The following is an 18790-nucleotide window of genomic DNA, read 5'->3' as shown; positions in this document are numbered from 1 at the left end:
CTTTCAGTGCTTATGGACCTGAAACCGGCCCAATCATCTGACCCAAACATCAACTCTAAAATCTGGTTTTCCTAATTCTGAAAGTTCTTTTTTTATTTTTCATTTTTAAAAAAGAAATTGTTACACTCAACAAAAAAAACACACACACACACACACTCACACTCTAACTTTTTAGGTGACTTGAACCTCCGATCTATTGGTAGCGTTGGTCAATGCTTGGATTCCCTGTCTGAAAAACAAAATTCCCTTATGGCAAGATTAACATTCCCTAGTCATCATGGGATACAAATTCTGCTCGAAAGTAACACAAACAATATTAGTGTAATTGACACTAATTGTCTTCAAAAAAATACAAGTAACTGACATTCATAAATTTTTACTTTGATTTCAGTACCACACACAAAAATACATATGGGATCATTTGTCCCACGTTCAATTATTTATAATTTTTTAATTATTTTTATGCTTCACTTTTAATTGTTACGATAATTTTAAGATAATAAGCTCACTAACTCAATGAGAATTTATAATTATTTATTTGAGTTAATTAATTCAAAATTGTGTTGTATATATTTTTTGAATAAAATAATAAATTAATAATAAGGAATGATGGTAAACAATTAATTAAGAGTTAATGGGCTCAATTAACTGTGGGACTCAAAAAAGTATTTGTCCCGGCCTAAAAGTCGAATAATTAACGTTGCAATTCATACATTACATTATATTAATGTATAAAATGTTTCAATTAGCGCGTCTACGGACAATAGTTAGTCCAAATCACCCTAATCTCCACGCCAAATTGCAAGCTTTGATTATTCGTTTGTTTTAATTTTGGTAATGCATCATCAAAACCTCGTATAAATACATTTGCTTCAAAGCTAGCTCATAAACATCAAAACCAAACATATTTCAGCACAACAAAAAGGAGAAGGAAAAATGGGTGTGTCGATGACGAAACTCTCAGCTCTGGCCATCCTATTTTTGGCGACGTGGGCTTCTGACGCAGCTTCCCGCCAACTTCCGAAGGCGTCGATGTTAGAGAGACACGAGTACGGACGCACGTACGAGGACGAAGAAGAAAAGGCGGCGCGCTTCGCGATTTTTAAGAGTTCATGGAGGAGTTTAATGCGGCGGGGGCTCGGGCGTACAAGGTCGGGCGGATATGACCAACGAGGAGTTCAAGGCTGCTAGGAATGGACTCAGGGTGCGGGAGTCGTCCGAAGCTACGCCATTTAGGTATGGGAATGCGAGTGCTTTGCCATCTAGCATGGACTGGAGGAAGGAAGGGGCGGTCACACCTATTAAGGATCAAGGCCAGTGTGGTAACTCAACTCACCTCATCATATCCATCCATTCATAATTTATCACTTCACAAATACACGTCCATGGTTGTAGGGAGTTGCTGGGCCTTCTCAGCAGTGGCAGCAACAGAAGGGATCAACCAGATATCAACAGCCAAACTGATCTCCCTCTCGGAGCAAGAAACGTATTTCGAGCAGCAACGCCGCCGCCCTGCAAGCCCTAGGTTTCCCCTTCCTCAACTCCGGCGACGACGAGGCCGCCGCCGACTGAAGCCCTACACACACCATACCAAGGCTCCCTCCGAATCTCCATCTCTGGTCTGACTCAGAGCAGGGCGTGAAACCGCCGCCCCTATCGCTGCCTGCTACTCTCGATCCAACCACTACCTCATCTCCCCGATTTCTGGCGGTGACAGCGGCTCCTCGCCGCCATCGTGCCCTAAACTCAAATTCCCAGCAACGACAGCGCCATAAACGACGCTGCCTCCGCCTGGACTGAACAGCAATAGCCGCCGACTGCTGCCCTCTCTACCACTTCTCACCAAACTCGACACTTACAGCAGCACAACCCACACAACATAGCTCAAGATTCAACCACCCTCTTCAAGCCGTCAACGAGTTTCCCTTCAATTTTCGGCAATTCAAGATACGTGTTTTGTTAAATGACAAATAATTTAAGAGATAACCTATAATTTTCCCAATATAAATTAATATCGGCTATCAAACTTTTTTCCTATTAACCACGTCATTTTTTTTGTTTTTTCTGGGGCACATTTGTTGATATGCATATTTGTGTGTGCTTTGAAATGTCCGTTGAATCTGGTAAAAGTTCATCTTTTTATTTTGTTTATAACGACGAGCTGTGCCCCGGCCCAGCGTTATTTCATAAGATAACAGTCTTCCTTTTTTCTTTTTCTTTTTTGTTGAAATGATAACAAACTTGTTGATAATAAATACACAAATCAAACATTAAACATCGTTCAGAATCTTTAAATTCCAACTTTGCCAAATACAACTTCATAAAAAAACCATGAATAAGTTGGTCTGCTTCATGCAGTTACCTCATGCATCTCCAACAACTCTTGATCTCAAACTCGATCAAATTTCATAAAGAAAAACAATTTTCATTGTGTGATGAGCCATGTCTGCAATAACTTGTGAATCAGAGGTTGATTCAGGCAGATTTGTCCATTCAAAATCCTCTTCCACTCGACACACCGACCTCGATTCCAGCCTTCTTCCTCACACCACATTTGATGGACTGGATTCTCTCCCTCCAAGATTTTCAAAATCCGTTCATTTCAATCTAACTATAGCTAACAAGGCTCACTTCAAGCGCTGCCTCTACGCCTCCATTTTCCTTGTTTTTCGCCGTCCCCACTCTCATCCTGCTGCTGCATTTTCTGCTTCACAAGAATCAACAGCACCAAGATAATAAGGATCTCACTCTTGCTTTGAACCAAGCTCTCCTCTTCTTCGACGCACAAAAGTGTAAGTTACTTTAAATTTAGTCCTTTGCAAAATTTCATTATTTTTCTAACATCCCATTTTTTTATTTTTTATTTTTTATTTTGTCTTCTGACAGCAGGAATTCTTCCGAGAGATTCAAAGGTTGGTTTTCGAGGAAATTCAAGTTTAAGCGATGGGAAAGATGGGAACACTACTGCAGATCTTGTTGGAGGCTATTATGATGCAGGAAACAATATCAAGTTTAGCTTCACTACAGCTTATACAGTCACAGTCCTAAGCTGGACAGTGATTGAATATCAACAGAAATATGCAGCAATCGGAGAGCTCGATCATGTTAAGGATATAATCAAGTGGGGAAGTGAATACTTGCTCAAACTCTTCATACCTCCGAATTCAACCTCGGATTTCAGCACTTTATTCTCTCAGGTAAGCTTTTAATCCAAAACCTACTTGGGATAGTTTTCTTGCATGATTATGTGAAGAAGACGTAGTTTGAGTTTATGGTTCGTAATGTTTAAGGTTGGAGGAGATGATGGGCCTCAAGAAAACGACGTTACTTGTTGGCAAAGACCAGAGGACATGAAGTACATTAGGCCTGTTTCAGTTTGTAATGATTCAGCTGCAGACTTAGCCGGAGAAGTAGTTGCAGGGATGGCGGCCGCTTCTTTAGCTTTAGCCGAAGATGAGAGGCATTCGCAGGAATTAGTCGAGGCTGCAGAGAAATTGTTCGATTTAGCTATTAGGCAGAATGATCCTCACAAGTATACTGATAGTGATGCTTGTGGAGGCAGAGCTAAGGCTTTCTACACCTCATCTGGTTATATTGATGAGCTCGTGTGGGGTGGAACGTGGTTGTTTTTCGCGACTGGGAATGCTTCGTATCTCAAATACGCGTCTGATAATTTCGCTGCAGCAGAGGAGGAAGAACTTCCCTCTGAGAAAGGGGTTTTCTACTGGAACAACAAGCTCACAGCTAATGCAGTATGTTGATATTTCTTAATATTTAAGGTTCAATATGATCTTGAAATGAATTGTAGCTCAACATTTTTTTTTTCTTATTTTGCAGATTTTGATGACAAGAATTAGATATTTTATGGATTTGGGGTATCCATATGAAGAGGCTTTGGCCACAAACAGGACTGACTTGCTCATGTGTTCCTATGTTTCTTCCAACCACAATTTGATTGTCACTAATGGTAAGAGGCTTTGATTTTACATTTGTTTTTTAAGATAATATGTTTAAAAATTTAGTGTTTCTTGAAGGGGGGCTTGTCCTCCAAAAACCAGACATCGGTGCACCACTGCAGTATGCTGCAACTGCATCTTTTCTCAGCAAATTATACAGTGATTATCTTCAACTTCTACGAAGAACGAGTGGTGGTTGCGGAAACGACACCTTCTCTAGTCAAAAGCTCCAAGATTTTGCAGCATCACAGGTATGCAGCATCAAGATTTTGAAGATTCATCCAAAGTTTTGTCAACTTTTTAGCTAACTCAAAAAAACCTATTTTTCAGGTTTATTACATACTAGGAGACAACCCAATGAAGATGAGCTACATGGTGGGATATGGAGGTCACTATCCAACTCATGTTCACCACAGGGCTGCATCAATCCCGTGGGACGGGATACCACGCTCGTGCCCTGAAGGGAGCTCGTATTTGAGCTCCCCGAGCAAAAACCCAAACAATCTTATAGGAGCTATGGTAGGAGGGCCAGACAGGAACGACGTTTTCTTGGATGAAAGAGAGAAGCCCTTGTTCACGGAGGCAAGTATCGCGAGCAATGCTGGCCTGGTGGCTGCGCTCGTTGCACTTGATGATCCTCCCATACATTCTGCTGATGGTTCCCATTTGGGCATAGACAAGATAGGCATCTTCAAGAATGTCATGTTGCAACAACCTTAGGGCCAGGGATCGCTAACACAACTCTATTTATTAATTTTTCTCTATGAACTTCTCAAGATGTATAAACAATCATGAGACGAATTAAAAGAACGCTCATGACAGAGTTTTGTGTACAATTAGGAAAACTTGAAGAAGAAAATAAAGGAAGGGTAACTATTTTACATATGTACATTGGCCTAAAACAAGAGGCATCAAAATTTGGACACTCTACAGATGTTTTGGCTCTATCGGATGCTTTCTTTACGTCGATTTCAGCTTATCCAAACCATACGCTCTCTGCAGTGCAAATGAATTTGTTTTACTTGGTTTCTATAAAAATAAAATTACAATATGAAAAATGGACATATTTACTCATAACTAACCAGAATATCCTTGTTCTGCTCTAGCACTGGTATGAGCAAAGAGATGAGGTTTTGTATGTCTTTCTTGAGCACGTCGTCTTCTTCGCCTTTGACCTTAAGAACATCCACGAATGTCCGGCTATCGGGCACCAGTTTGAGGGCGACCTATAAAAATGAAAGACATAAACTCGAATGTTATCCATATATATTTTTGGGAGATGGGAATGGTATGTTACTTTATAGGCTGCTGAAGAGATCCATCCATGCCATGGTTTTAAGGTGGTGATGTAAGACGCTTCCACTGCTTCCTCCATGTTTCTCCCAAAATCCTTCACAAGCAACTCTAACAATGCCAGAGCAAAATCAAGGGACCTGCATATTGCAAATTAAAGATGACAAAACAAATCAATTAAGATTCTTACATAATTTATCTTGTATGTCAAAAAAATAAAAATAAAAATGTTGAGACCTGTTAAGCCAAACAAAGGCTTTGCTGCAGGTGGGCCCTTTTTTTGCCTTGCCTTCATTCACCTCTTTCTTCAAAATCTCAACCACATCCCAATATATTGATGGATCAGACTCATAGAACTTCTCTAATCTCTGGATCAATGAAATACAAACTAATTTAAGGTTGTGAATATGGACTAATTTAAGAATATTAATCTGTATTGGCATTTGGCATTGAATTGGGACAACATAACTAGGACAAACTTCCCAGAAAAAGATAATGGCGAAAATACCCTGGTAGACAATGTGACATGCATTACAAGTCTTATCTTGGATAGATATATCTTTTGACAAAGCAATGGGGATATTTTGGGGTAATATATATATATGATCGTCATGTGATAAAAGTCAAAATGTGGGGAAGGCTTGTTTTCTCTTTCTTGGCCGTGGAGTTCCCATCGATCAAGACTTTTTGGTGGGGGTGATGTGCGTGTGTTTTGCACACACTCAATGTGACAAATTTGTGCACACACTACTTATTTAACTACTACTCTTCACTTTCACTACGGTTTTTTTTTTTGTTTACCTCAATGTTGTGGCGAATGTCTTGTCTCAACACAGCCATTGTTGGCCCTATCTTATCTGCAAAATAATTCCGTTAACAGCAAGTAAATCCACAGAGACTAATAAAAAACACTTTCGTAACGTGTACGTGTGTGTGTGTGTAGTGAGAGAGAGAGAGAGACCGAGAACTTGAACGAGCAAATTGCAGAGAGAGAGAAACGGCTTGATCTGAATATGGACACTAGTCTGAACAGGAACAGGAGCAGGAATCGGAACGGGAGCAGTATTCGGAACGGCATCATCAACAGCGGCGGCGGCGCCAGTTTTGAGGTTGACCACTAGCAACGACACCTCCTCAATGGCGGACCTGATCTCCGATGCCACCATCTCAAACTCTCTCCTCCGCTTCATTATATATACTACACAGACGCCGACGACGTACTTGGAGCTCTAGATTATCCAGATATTTATATCAACTAAGGAGCTCTTCTTTCATATCTCTCTCTTAGAGTTAAGAGAGAAAAAAAATGCGTTGAATTCAAGATTTTTGTATTGGAATTATTTACTTATGCCAACTTGTCACACCTCAATTCTTGAATGAACAATATAATCGAGGTGCAACCAATTCATAGAAATAAACAAGGACAAACCTTGTTAAAACCCGAATAATAAGATAACGAGTCGGGCTAAGCCCCTTTGGATCACAAGTTTTGTTTCATGTTTCTGACAATCGACGTTCATTAACAAAAACTAGAGATTTTAAATTGAAGGTCGACATGAAGTCATCTTAAGTTGAAAAAACAAAAGATGTATAAGAGTTATTACTACAGCGGAAGTCTATATAGAAATTGAACCCTAGCCTCAGCTCAGTCCCGTCAGCACCGGCCAGCCAACCTGAAAACATTTGAAAGTATTTTTGGGCTAAGTACTAATGTACTCAGTGGGCATGCATTTTCATAAACATTTCATATTTTCGTAAAGACAGTTTATCCAATCATACTTGACATAACTTAGAAGGTTTTAAAGTGAAATAACTTCTAAGCATGTTAAAATAATTTCTTTCATTTGTGCGCACATGTCACACTCCCTTTCCGTTACTCGCTGTGATCCCGGACCTTTTAGCACCGACGGATCCATTACTCCCGCTTGCTTGAACTAAGGGCGTAACCCAGCCAAGTTCCCATTTGGGACCCAATGCTCCGGAACACATCTCGTCGAGCACCCTTATAACGCCTCATACATGATTAGTGCCCGATGAAGATCAACCCACCAGGTCAGCTAATAGGTGTACACAATTTTCAAATAACGTGTTAGGTCAAGAGAGAGCCTCGATCGATTCATTGTTGCGAGCCTTAAACGGAGCAGGGTGCACAAAATATTTTATTGGATAAACAGTTTGCATTTTATTGAATAGACAATTTGCATTTCATTGAAACATTTAGAGCTTAATAACTCAATCATACTTTATACATTTGGAAAGTAAGCCCACTTGGATAGGCAAAGTCTGAAGATCATAATCACATAAACTCGTCTTGGGAAAGCAGCGCTAATCCCCTTGGTTCATAAAGCCTACAAGAAATTCTATTCTTAATAGGTCTCGTGAAACTAACTTAAAGTCTTAGTGGATGTACTAAACATACTTGATTCATCACGCCGGGTTTCCAAAATTTAGTAAATAAATAATTGAAACTAAATTCTTGAGTTAAGGATACCAACAATATCCTTACTCGATTTTTCTTTAATAATTGAAATTATAAATAAAACCAATTAAATTATAAATGCTTTTATTGCAAAACGCAAATGCAATACATGTCATGCTTTAAACATATGATAAGTAATAACTTAAAATATGCACATAATAATAATATAATATTATTATGCAAATTATTCATTAAATAAATTAATTAAACTGACTAATAGTCCAATTAATTAAAATATGGCAGCCCAAAAAGAAGTAATTAAGGGGGCCTAAATTAATAAAAATCGCAGTCCACACATAAAGTAATAAGGCCCAAAGACTTTTAATAAAATCAGCCCAGTAGCCAAAGCCCAACTTCTTCCTCATTTTCTCTTCAAACCCACGCGCACACAAACACAGAATCTGCTCCTCCCAATTCCCCCTCTCGACTCTCTCGCTCTCTCTCCACACACATACTCAACTGCAGCAGCAGCCGCCGGCGAAGCGACGGCCGCCGCCGCACAGCTCCTTCTCCCTCGCTCGTCTCTCGCCTAGCCCGCTCGGAACGACGGCAGAGGCGCCGAGCCCTAGGCTCCCAATCCGTTCTCCTCCCTCTGAAATCCGACGACGACAACCACCGGCGATGTCTCCGCCCCTCATCTCTCTTCTCCTCTAGTTCGGGCCGCCGCCGCTCGTATTTCGAGCAGCAACGCCGCCGCCCTGCAAGCCCTAGGTTTCCCCTTCCTCAACTCCGGCGACTCAGGGCAGCGACGACGAGGCCGCCGCCGACTGAAGCCCTAGGCCCAACCAACAGAACACACACACCATACCAAGGCTCCCTCCGAATCTCCATCTCTGGTCCGACTCAGAGCAGGGCGTGAAACCGCCGCCCCTATCGCTGCCTGCTACTCTCGATCCAACCACTACCTCATCTCCCCGATTTCTGGCGGTGACAGCGGCTCCTCGCCGCCATCGTGCCCTAAACTCAAATTCCCAGCAACGACAGCGCCCTAAACGACGCTGCCTCCGCCTGGACTGAACAGCAATAGCCGCCGACTGCTGCCCTCTCTACCACTTGTCACCAAACTCGACACTTACAGCAGCAAAACCCACACAACATAGCTCAAGATTCAAGTTCAATACATGCTTGTTTTATATATCATTGCTTGAATTCTCAATGTAAAATCAGTTGATACAATTCATGCTCAATGTATAAATAAGGTAAAGTTCATATCTTTAAGTCTCTTTTTTTTCTCTGTAAATGCATATCTATATGTGGACACGTTTATGAATGAGTGAGTCGTCTATTGCTTTTGAAATCAAAGTGAGAAAATCAGACAAGAAAGTTTACGTTTATGAATGAGTGAGTCGTCTATTGCTTTTGAAATCAAAGTGAGAAAATTAGACAAGAAAGTTTGAGGTGGAACCTTGAGTTTGAATATATGGCTGACAGTTGGGGTTTGATTTTCTGCTGCGTTGCTGAATCTCGTGAAATTGTGGGAGAGGTGGTGAATAATGCAGGAATAGATTTGCTGTTGTGTAGTTTCAGTTTGGAGGGGAGTTCTAAACATAGTTAGGGAATAACGGGGTGTTACACAACTCCCAACTGTGTATCCTTTATTCCTTGACAAATTTGTGTTTTGTTTATTCATAATTGAGTTTAATAGTGTAGTCATTACGTAAATTGATTGTGACCTCTAAATTTGACCCTCGAGATTATCTCATATTTATCCACTTGTATTTATATGTGCACAAACATCGCCGAGGAATTCTAGAGAGAGAGAGCAGTGTTGTGCATTTTTAAATGTTACCTCCTGCTACGAATTTATTTTGTTTCATTTAAAAGAAATTGGATTCCATATGCGTCGCAGTCGGTAATGGGTCAATTTGCCTCGAATCTACAAATGTTCACACAAGTAAAACAACATCTGGATCTACCGGGTCGGGTTTTATGGTATTTGCTATCCACCCAAATTCCATCTCAAGCTTCATCAACTAATTACGGAGTGGAGTGTTTGGACCGGGTCGGGTTTGAAAGTTTTTTAGTTCGACGCATCACTCATGTTTCATGTTATAGTTGTATTTTTAGATTTAAAATGTTTCAATTTTTTAAGTAATGGTATATTGTCACAAAGCAACGTGTAATGTTTCACAATGTACCGAAAATAAAACAACAATACAAATATCCCGCAAAAACATCTCCATCTGTCCGATTTATTGTTTTTGACATGCATTTTTCCCACATACTCGAAATTTTAATGTAACCATCTTATAATATATATGTACATTGAAATATAATTTGCTATATCTGTAGAAGAATTTGTTTTAGGGTTCTGGTTTCATAATATTGCCGTTCATGTCAATATATTAAGACGACTGTCGTAGTTGTTACTCATGATGTACAACATACTACATTACCAATTCAGGTATATATATATAGGATGGGATGGCTAGAATAAAAACACATTTTTTTGTATATAACGCAATCTTGCTTAGAAAATAGAAATATATCCTTGTTTTTAGGATTGTGTAAAATATTTGAAATCGAATAGTCGAACTGGTTCAAATCAAAATATTAAATATGGTTCATTTTATGTTTTTATTTTTTATTCTTTTGGTATAGTTTGATTTCAAAAAATTAAATTCGTTGATTTAGTTGGATTCAATTCGATATTTTTAAAATTGAACAAAACCGAAAATGTATTTATATAATAATATATAGTACTTCCTCCGTCCACAAACTTATTAGGAGAGAGTGATGGTTTTAAGAAAAAAGGTTGTTGAGTGGATTTAAAGTGGAGAAAAGGTTGTTAAGTGCATTGAGAATGGTGGAAATGTATTTTAATTAGTATTGCAAGTGGTGAAAATTTGAAAAGTAAAGGTAAATGAAATATTTATAAGTTGTGGGGTATAATACAAAAATAGGTAAGAAGTTCCTTTACGAACGTTTCAAAAAGGAAAAAGTAGAAAATTATTTCGTGGACGAATGGAGTATAATATTTATATACATACATACATATAACTTTAATATATTAAATTTCTAACCCTTAGCCTTAGCTCATTTTCACAATTTCATGATCTTGTAATGAAAGATGGATAATGATTAAAAATACAATTTAATTTTACTTTTATATCAAAAAGAAAATTGGTTTTTTTTTTGACTTTTTCGGCTTTAATTTCAAAAATTTTATGTAATTCGATTTATGTTTAGTTTGTTTTTTAAAACCAAATATAAATTCGATTTAATTCGATTTTTACAAAAAATTGAACCTACTTGCTTTTTCTTTTTCTATTAATTTTACCCTTTTCCCCTTCTATTTTATCTCAATATAAAAATATTTTATTAATTGAATTGCGCTTCAGCTCAATATGGTCATTGGTCAGATTATAAAAATTAACGGCTTGCGCCTCATCTTTCTCACTTTGAATCCTTTTCATTTTTCTTTAATATTTTTCTATTACCTCAATTTTATTTTCTTGTAATTTACTTTAATTTTGTAATTATTGAGTGGTGTTGATTATACCCAATTAAAAAAATACATAATTATGTTTTAGCATTTAAATTCAATTTTTTAGCTAATACTCCATCTGTCCACGCCATTTCCATTTTTGTTATTTTGGTCCGTCCATAATATCATTTCCACTTCTATTTATAATAGTAAGATCCACAAACTTCACTCACAATAATAGTGAAATCCAAATTTCACTCATAACAATATATACTCATTATTATCCACTACTTTCTTAAAATTCATATCCTTCACAAAGTAGAAACGATATCGTGAACGGATCGAATGGAGTAATTGATTAGTAATTGATTATTATAGTTGATTATTTCATAATCAGAATTCCTAACAAGATGCAACTTCTATTTATTTTATTGTGTTAGGAAATAGAAGTAATGCAAGGATAAATTCCAAACCTCATCCACAAATGATTCATTGACAGCTTCTTAATTGAAATGGAATCTTTAACATTAACTGCGACCACATAATCCCCCCTGAGAAATGTCTGAATATTTTGATATGATCAGTAAATTAAATCAATTAAATTACGAAATACTGCAGTGATGGGCACATGTCATGCCGGCTTCTTATCCATAATTCCATATAAATCATAAACCAAATATTCCACTTGTTAGGAATTTCCACACCAACACTATATAAAACTCCTCCCATTTTAATGTTTCATCTCCTCACCAATTTGATTCCACAAATTCGCAATTTATATTAACGTTTTCGACCAACTTATTTATATAACATTAATTAGGACGAGCTAGAGTAGTGGCAAGCTTGTTTATCTTTAGAAAATATGCTTTAATGACTCATTTTAAAGTTATTAATTAATATTATAAGTATATTCCTAATTAATCAAGGCTAAAAATTGTTTAATACACATAACTACATTAAGTCATATTTTAACGAAAAGCTGGTCTTATATATCTGACTAGGTAGTGAACGTTTTTTTTGTGACATACTAAAATCACATAGTTTTCCCAGTCTAATCAAATTAAATAAACAGAATATTTTTTTGATGCCTTATTAAGGATAAGATTATATAATCGAACCTAGATATGTGTATCTAGAATTACTAGTTAAATTCCATTGACTTGTGAAAATATATAATTAAATTCCCATTTACGCGCCAATTATTAGCATTTTAAATTATTCAAACGAATCGAGGTTAGATCATATAGCTATATATGACACAATGGCATCTGGTTGATACAATGTCAATGATATTTTCAAATAGGAAAAAAAGAAAGCAAGAGAAAGACATTGACATTTTTGCAATAATAGCAATTAAGAGCATCCATAATCTAGACATGTCCAAATTAATCACGACCAGATGAAGATGTTTACAGTGTGAACATGGAGATTCTGCGGGAGATTTGGTTTTAATTAAATAATATGTTATGCAAGAATCTTAAAAACTTAATCGTAAATTTAAGAAAAAGAAACAAAACTATGGAGATAACAATAAATTTATTATGGAAACTGGAAAGGTAGTGGCTTATAGCAGCATCTTGACAAATGATGTCATGTCATGTACTAATTAACTTATCGAAAAATATATATCTATATGGCGGAATGATCAAATAAAAAAGGACAAAGGTGCAAATTAGTCCCCGATACTCGGTTAAGGCGCGTTGACCTCCCTGAACTCCCGAGAAAAAGGTGCAACTAAACCCACGAGCCAAATGGCGCCTAAACGCCGTTTCTTCCAATTTTTTATTTACTTTTTAAAGCAGGCCCCAGGTATACTGCCCTCGTCGCCAAGGACACCGACAAGGCTTTCCGGGACATGGAGAAGGTCTTGAAGGTTGGAATCGAAGAGGAGACGACGACGCGGCTGCAGTGTCGGATAATAATTCGTTCGGCATCATATCGAAGGAGTTCCTCCGGCGGCACGGGGTCCACTTATTTGGAGCGGCCAGCACGTGGTTCTTGATCGACATCACCTACTACAACCAGAACCTCTTCCAGAAGGAGATCTTCACCGCCGTGGGGTGGCTGCCGGCAGCCAAGACGATGAGCGCATTCGACGAGGTCTTCAAGATCTCACTATCTCAGTTCAAGATGATCTATGATATATATACATGGTTTTAATTGAGTTTGTGTCAACGAGCTCGGGCTCGACTTGCGTGTGTGGATTATTGTATGTTGCGTTGTTTGAGTCGAGTCAGAGGGCAGGGGCTTGGGCTTATGTCCGACTGAGCGAATGGAAGAAGGAGATTGAGGGCCTAGGGCTCAGTGGCGTTCGCCGGAAATGAAAAAGAGGGGGGTTAGGAGGTGGCGTCTGGAATTGGGATCTAGGGTTCGGGCGAGGATAGATGGCGAGGCGGCGGCTGGTGGCTGTTGTTGCTGCGGCCGCCGGAGGACAGAGGGAGATGAGGGATGGGTGTAGGGTTTGTGTGCGTTTCCGTTGGATCCGGAGAAGAGGAGAGTGAGGGCAGCGGCTGGCTTGATGCAGTCGCCGGAGAAACGAGAGGAAGAAAGAGGGGCGGTGGACCTTGTGTCTTTGTGAGGTTGAGAGAAAAGTGGAGCCGAGAGGGTGGTCGACGGCGGTCTCCATCGCCGGCAAAAGAAGAAGGAGGCAGGCTGTGAGTGTGAGAGGATGCGTGAGTTTCTTTTTTAATTTTAAAGATAACGGCGTTTAGGCGTCGTTTTGTGGGTGGGTTTAGTTGCACCTTTTTCTCGGGAGTTCAGGGAGGTCAACGCGCCTTGACCGAGTATGGGGGGCTAAACGCTTTAGGAAGGTCGAGTTCAAGGACTAATCTGCACCTTGTCCAATAAAAAATTACTAAAAAATTGCATCGTTAAAGATAAAAAAAACAATCGCTAAAATTCATAATTTTGCCGTTAACATTATTAATGACAAATTCACGACGAAAACAAGCTCTGTTGAATTAATAGTGGCAAATATTGTGGGAATGGGCTAAAACAGAAAGGTATATGTGCTAAAATGAAAATACCACACTTATTATGGACGGATAAAAATGACAAAAAAAAAGTTACATTTATCGTGGACGAAGAGATTAATTTTCTAGACTGTATAAACCTATTATATTTTCAACAAAAATATAAATTCAAACAACAATTTGAAACTACAATAATCAAACATTCAAATTCAAATTAGAGTATATAAATCCAAATTCAAATCAAAATACAAATTCAAACTAAAATAAGTATCTAAATTCAAACTCCAATCACAATAAAAATTCAAACGCAAACTAGATCAAAGGTTAAAACCCCTCTATGTCATCTCTGTCATCATACGCTTCAAGTCATTAGCGTGTCAACTTGCTCCATCGATTGGGCCTCAGAATTGTCCCTTCTACTTGTGTGTTCAATGCAACTGTGAGTGTCACGACCACATAAGGAGAAACAATAGAATCTGCCTGAGACGTGCGTGTAAATTGAGTACTGAATTCACTAAATCTATAATATTATGCGCATCCGGAGCACACGTTTCTTCGAATCTTTCGTCAGTACCTCCCAAAAACGATGGCCACTACTTACAAGCACAAATAACAATATAGAGACAATATTATTATTATTAAAAATATCAATAAAAGGTTGATAATAATGCGATCACATCGACAAAATAGAAGTTATATACTATCTCGTATCATGTTTCTTTGTTATAAACTCTTATAAATGTTTGTTTGATGAGTTTATTTTAAGTACTGTTCGGTAGCTGCGCAATTTGTTTTGGACACAGTATGTGGGGTTTGGTTAGCCTTATAAAAAGTTAAGTTAGGTTGTTGAAATCTTATTGATAACTGTGATATTACACTAACTCGAAATTAAATTATGTTAAAGAATTAAAAAAAATGAGCTTTTGCTCTTGTGGTTATTATTCCGACTAATTTCATATTCGACGAAGATAACTGTGATATTACACTAACTCGAAATTAAATTATGTTAAAGAATAAAAAAAAATGAGCTTTTGCTCTTGTGGTTATTATTTCGACTAATTTCATATTCGACGAAGTCAATGCCATTATACTGGTGATAGGCTTTCATTATTGCGTCAAAAGTTGAAAATTAAGTTTCGAATTAATTTATTTTAGCTAAATGAACAGTTACAGACTTACTCAGTTTTTAGTTTGGTCTGAGTTACTAATAGTGATCTCCCCTCATTTCCCCCCAATTATGTCGTGATATCCAAGGTTCAATGAACAAGGCCTAAATGTAAGAAAGAAGAGATAAATAATCCCATCCGTTGATCTTATCTAATCTAACGGACATGATTTATTCACGCCATGTTCAACGGATTTTTTCGTTGAACATATGGGGGGTTCAACCCCAAAACCTCCAAAAATATTGTATATGTTCACGAATGTTCAATAAAAAAATCCGTTGAACATGGCGTGAATAAATCATGTATGTTAGATTAGATAAGATCAAGAGATGAGATTACTTCTCTCTTCTTTCTTACATTTAGGCCTTTTCCATTGAACCTAACCATATATAAATATATATAGTGGAAGGATCAAGTGTAAACTCTATTTTACGGTGAAAACTAGATCATATGAACAAACACATAAAATACTTGAACAAGAGATAATCAAATTGTGAACGATTGTAATATATAAAATACATGAACAAAGATGGTTGAATCTTGTATACACATGAACATTTAATTGCTCACGATTTGACTATCTCTTGTTCACGTATTTTATGTGTTTTTTCATAGAATCTAGTTTTCACCATAAGATAGAGTTTACACTATATATATATATATATATATATATATATATATATATATATAGGGAGAGGTTCAAATAAGAACCATTAAATAAAATTAGAACGGAGAACCATTTTAAGCCATTCGATCATCAAGATATACGGTGGATGCATCATCTTGGTGGATGAATGCAGATCCTGGGTTCGAATCCTGAAGGGAGCAAAATTTTTATTATTTTCGGATGCATTAAATTTAATAGCGAATGCATTAATTTATATAGCAGATGCATTGATTTCAATGGTTCTTATGTTCTCACGATAAGTGTGGTTCTCATTATAACCACACCCTATATATATATATATATATATATATATATATAAGGAGAGGTTCAAAAAAGAACCACTAAATAAAAGAAGAACGGAGAACCATTTTCAGTATTCGATCATCAATATCTACGGTGGATGCATCATCTTGTTGGATGAATGCAGATCCCGGGTTCGAATCCTGAAGGAAGCAATTTTTTATTTTATTTTTTTGAGTGCATTAATTTTAACAGCGAATGCATTAATTTTTACAGTGGATGCATTAGATTTGATGGTTCTTACGTTCTCACAAATAATGTAGTTCTCTTTAGAGCCACACCTTATATATATATATATATATTTAAAAAAAATCTGATTTTATAAATTGTGCTTAAATATTGATGACATAAGTGCATACATCATATACATTTGCACTTCTCATCACAACGTTAAGCTAACAAGAAATTATACTAGAAAAATAATACATAAATTTGAATAGATAGCTTAATTAACCATTGATAATCGGGAATCTGTCTTTCATTTGAATATATTCCTTTTGAGTAAGCAAAATAGAAAGCAAACAGAAATATGTACCTTTCAGTTGGTTGAAGTGTTGTACATCAGTAACAATGACGTCTAAATCGGACATTAACATCTAAATGCTTGAACAATTCACCATTTACTTTATTTATTACAACTCCCTAAAACAAGATAAATAAATAAAAGCACATGAAACTATCACAGCCTAAACCAATATATGTACATAGTATAAAATTTTAATGATGAGATTTTTTATTTAAAAATGAAAGCAAATAGTCATCTCACTCAATGATGGAATCTAATTTTTCAAAAATTCAAAAAGTAACCATCCGACTCGGTGAGGGAGTCCAATTTTTCAAACTAATCTTATGCTGGAGTGCCTTAATTCTTTATCCTTTTGCGATTTTAATTCGTTCTTCAAATATTTACTCCTTTTTTATTTTTAATAAAATTACTTTGGACAACTCTATAAAAGTGAGACATTTACTCCATTTTAATTATTTTAATATTATAATATATGTATTACTTTATTTCACCCACAACACATTTAACTATCTATATATATATAAAAGCTCAACCTTAGCCAAAATGACCATTTTGGCGGGAAAATGAAGAAGCCTTTTAACCAACATGTAATATCATACATCTAATTATCCACTAGATTATAACTTCCCTCGGCTCTTTCAAAACTTGCTCATCAAGAATATATGTTAATATGTCATTTCCTAATATGTTCTTGGAGAACAAGTATACGTAGCCTACACATTTTGAGGCTCTATAAATAAGATGAAATTTGCAATCAAACAACAATCATGGTCTTCCATTATCGCCATTGTCAATGCTACTGCAACCACCAACACCACCCAAAACAACGACGACAACTAAAGAAGAAAAAGATGAGAAAGAAGAAGCGGCAAGTTTTTTTCTCTAAAAAGACCTTGAACAATTTCAAGAACTTGGCTTTCACTGATAAAGAAGAAATAAGAAGTAGAAGTTTGAAGCATTGATTTTATTTCTCTGCCTTTGAACTTGCTAAGTTGAGTCGCGTCTGTGAGTTCCAAGTTGAGTCGAGTCAGGGAAAGGAGGGCAGCAGCCTCGACATCGCCGCGGTTGTCGGAGAATCGAAGAGGGCGGCGGCGGCATCTTTGTCGTCGCGAGGAAGGAGTCAGCACCGTGTGGGGCAGCGTCTTCGCCCGGATCGGAAAGTTGCGAGACAGAGAGGGAGACCCAGAGGGTGTTTCCGAATGAGGGAGTCGGCGGTTGTGATTGGGGTCTGGATTCTGGAACGGCGCGGCGGCTCACCGCTGTCGATTTGCCGGAGAGATGGCCACCAGTGCCTGTGTGTGCGCGCCGCCATCTGTGCTTGTGTGTGTGGTGGCGTCTGGTCAGGCGAGAGAGAGAGAGAGATAAGGTGTGTGTGCGTCTCTGCGTGTGATGAGAGAGAGGGCGGCTGACGGCTCTTCACCGGAGGAAGAGCCGCAGCGGCAGATTTCTGAGGGAGGGCGAACGAACTTAAGGAAGAAGAAATGAGAAAAAAATAAATGGCTATGTAATATTAGCAGAAGAAGAGATGCTGATGAAGGGAAGGATATTAGGGATTTTATTTGTTTGAATTTTCGATGTGTTGCTGGAAGAAAAAGATTTATGCAGAAGTCAAAAAACAAAACAAAGATGAAAAAGAATATATGAGAGGCGCGGGTTGAAGATGAAGAAATTAGGGCTGCCTCTTACCTTTTATAATGATAATATTTTATTTATTTGTTTGTAATCATGGGCTTTGTTAATTTTTTGGCCCTACTTTTGTTTAATATAGATTTTTTTTTCATTAATTTTGGGTGAAAGAAAAAGAAGATTAATTTGGGCTCTATTCTAATTTTGTTAAATTTTTTGTTAATCATGGGCTTTGTTTGTTAATTTATTTAGTTGATTTTTTACTTGATTTTGGGTTCTATTCTAATTTTGTTAATTTGGGGATTTAATTTGCAATAAAAAATAAATCAACTTTCAATTACATGACATTAAAAATTATAACACAATAATAATTAAAAC

The 18790-nt window shown here is 37.3% G+C and overlaps 1 protein-coding gene and 1 pseudogene across 5 annotated transcripts; one reads left to right on the top strand and one right to left on the bottom strand.

The window, feature by feature from the left end:
• The first annotated feature begins 730 nt into the window (after positions 1 to 730).
• LOC131011736 (endoglucanase 9-like) lies at positions 731 to 4814 on the top strand (annotated as a pseudogene).
• Positions 4688 to 9320, bottom strand: LOC131011737 (glycolipid transfer protein 3-like). 5 transcript variants are annotated; one of them, XM_057939556.1, is made up of 8 exons: positions 9134 to 9302; positions 6854 to 6922; positions 6211 to 6447; positions 6051 to 6106; positions 5487 to 5617; positions 5254 to 5389; positions 5039 to 5182; positions 4688 to 4952 (listed from the first exon to the last, which is right to left on the bottom strand). In XM_057939556.1, the coding sequence occupies exons 3-8, from the start codon at positions 6437 to 6439 to the stop codon at positions 4917 to 4919; spliced, it is 732 nt and encodes a 243-aa protein (XP_057795539.1). In that variant the 5' UTR covers positions 6440 to 6447; positions 6854 to 6922; positions 9134 to 9302; the 3' UTR covers positions 4688 to 4916. The 5 variants fall into 5 exon arrangements, with proteins under 5 accessions (XP_057795539.1, XP_057795538.1, XP_057795535.1 ...); XM_057939555.1 differs by having other exon boundaries at positions 6211 to 6478; positions 9134 to 9301; XM_057939552.1 differs by lacking the exon at positions 6854 to 6922 and having other exon boundaries at positions 6211 to 6478; positions 9134 to 9320.
• Between the last annotated feature and the right edge of the window lie 9470 nt (positions 9321 to 18790).

This window comes from Salvia miltiorrhiza, chromosome 2, assembly GCF_028751815.1.
Source record: "Salvia miltiorrhiza cultivar Shanhuang (shh) chromosome 2, IMPLAD_Smil_shh, whole genome shotgun sequence".
In the NCBI taxonomy this organism is placed as follows: domain Eukaryota; kingdom Viridiplantae; phylum Streptophyta; class Magnoliopsida; order Lamiales; family Lamiaceae; genus Salvia; species Salvia miltiorrhiza.
Note: the sequence above shows the minus strand (reverse complement) of the source record. Positions and strands in the feature narration are given on the sequence as shown.

Excerpts from the sequence above, each read along its gene's own strand:
- LOC131011737 (XM_057939552.1), bottom strand. The coding sequence starts at position 9,277 with ATGTTTAGAACTCCCCTCCAAACTGAAACTACACAACAGCAAATCTAT. Across the intron at positions 6,107-6,210 it reads TTTGCTCGTTCAAGTTCTCG|ATAAGATAGGGCCAACAATG; the intron begins GTCTCTCTCTCT and ends ATTATTTTGCAG. Across the intron at positions 5,618-6,050 it reads ACATTCGCCACAACATTGAG|AGATTAGAGAAGTTCTATGA; the intron begins GTAAACAAAAAA and ends TCATTGATCCAG.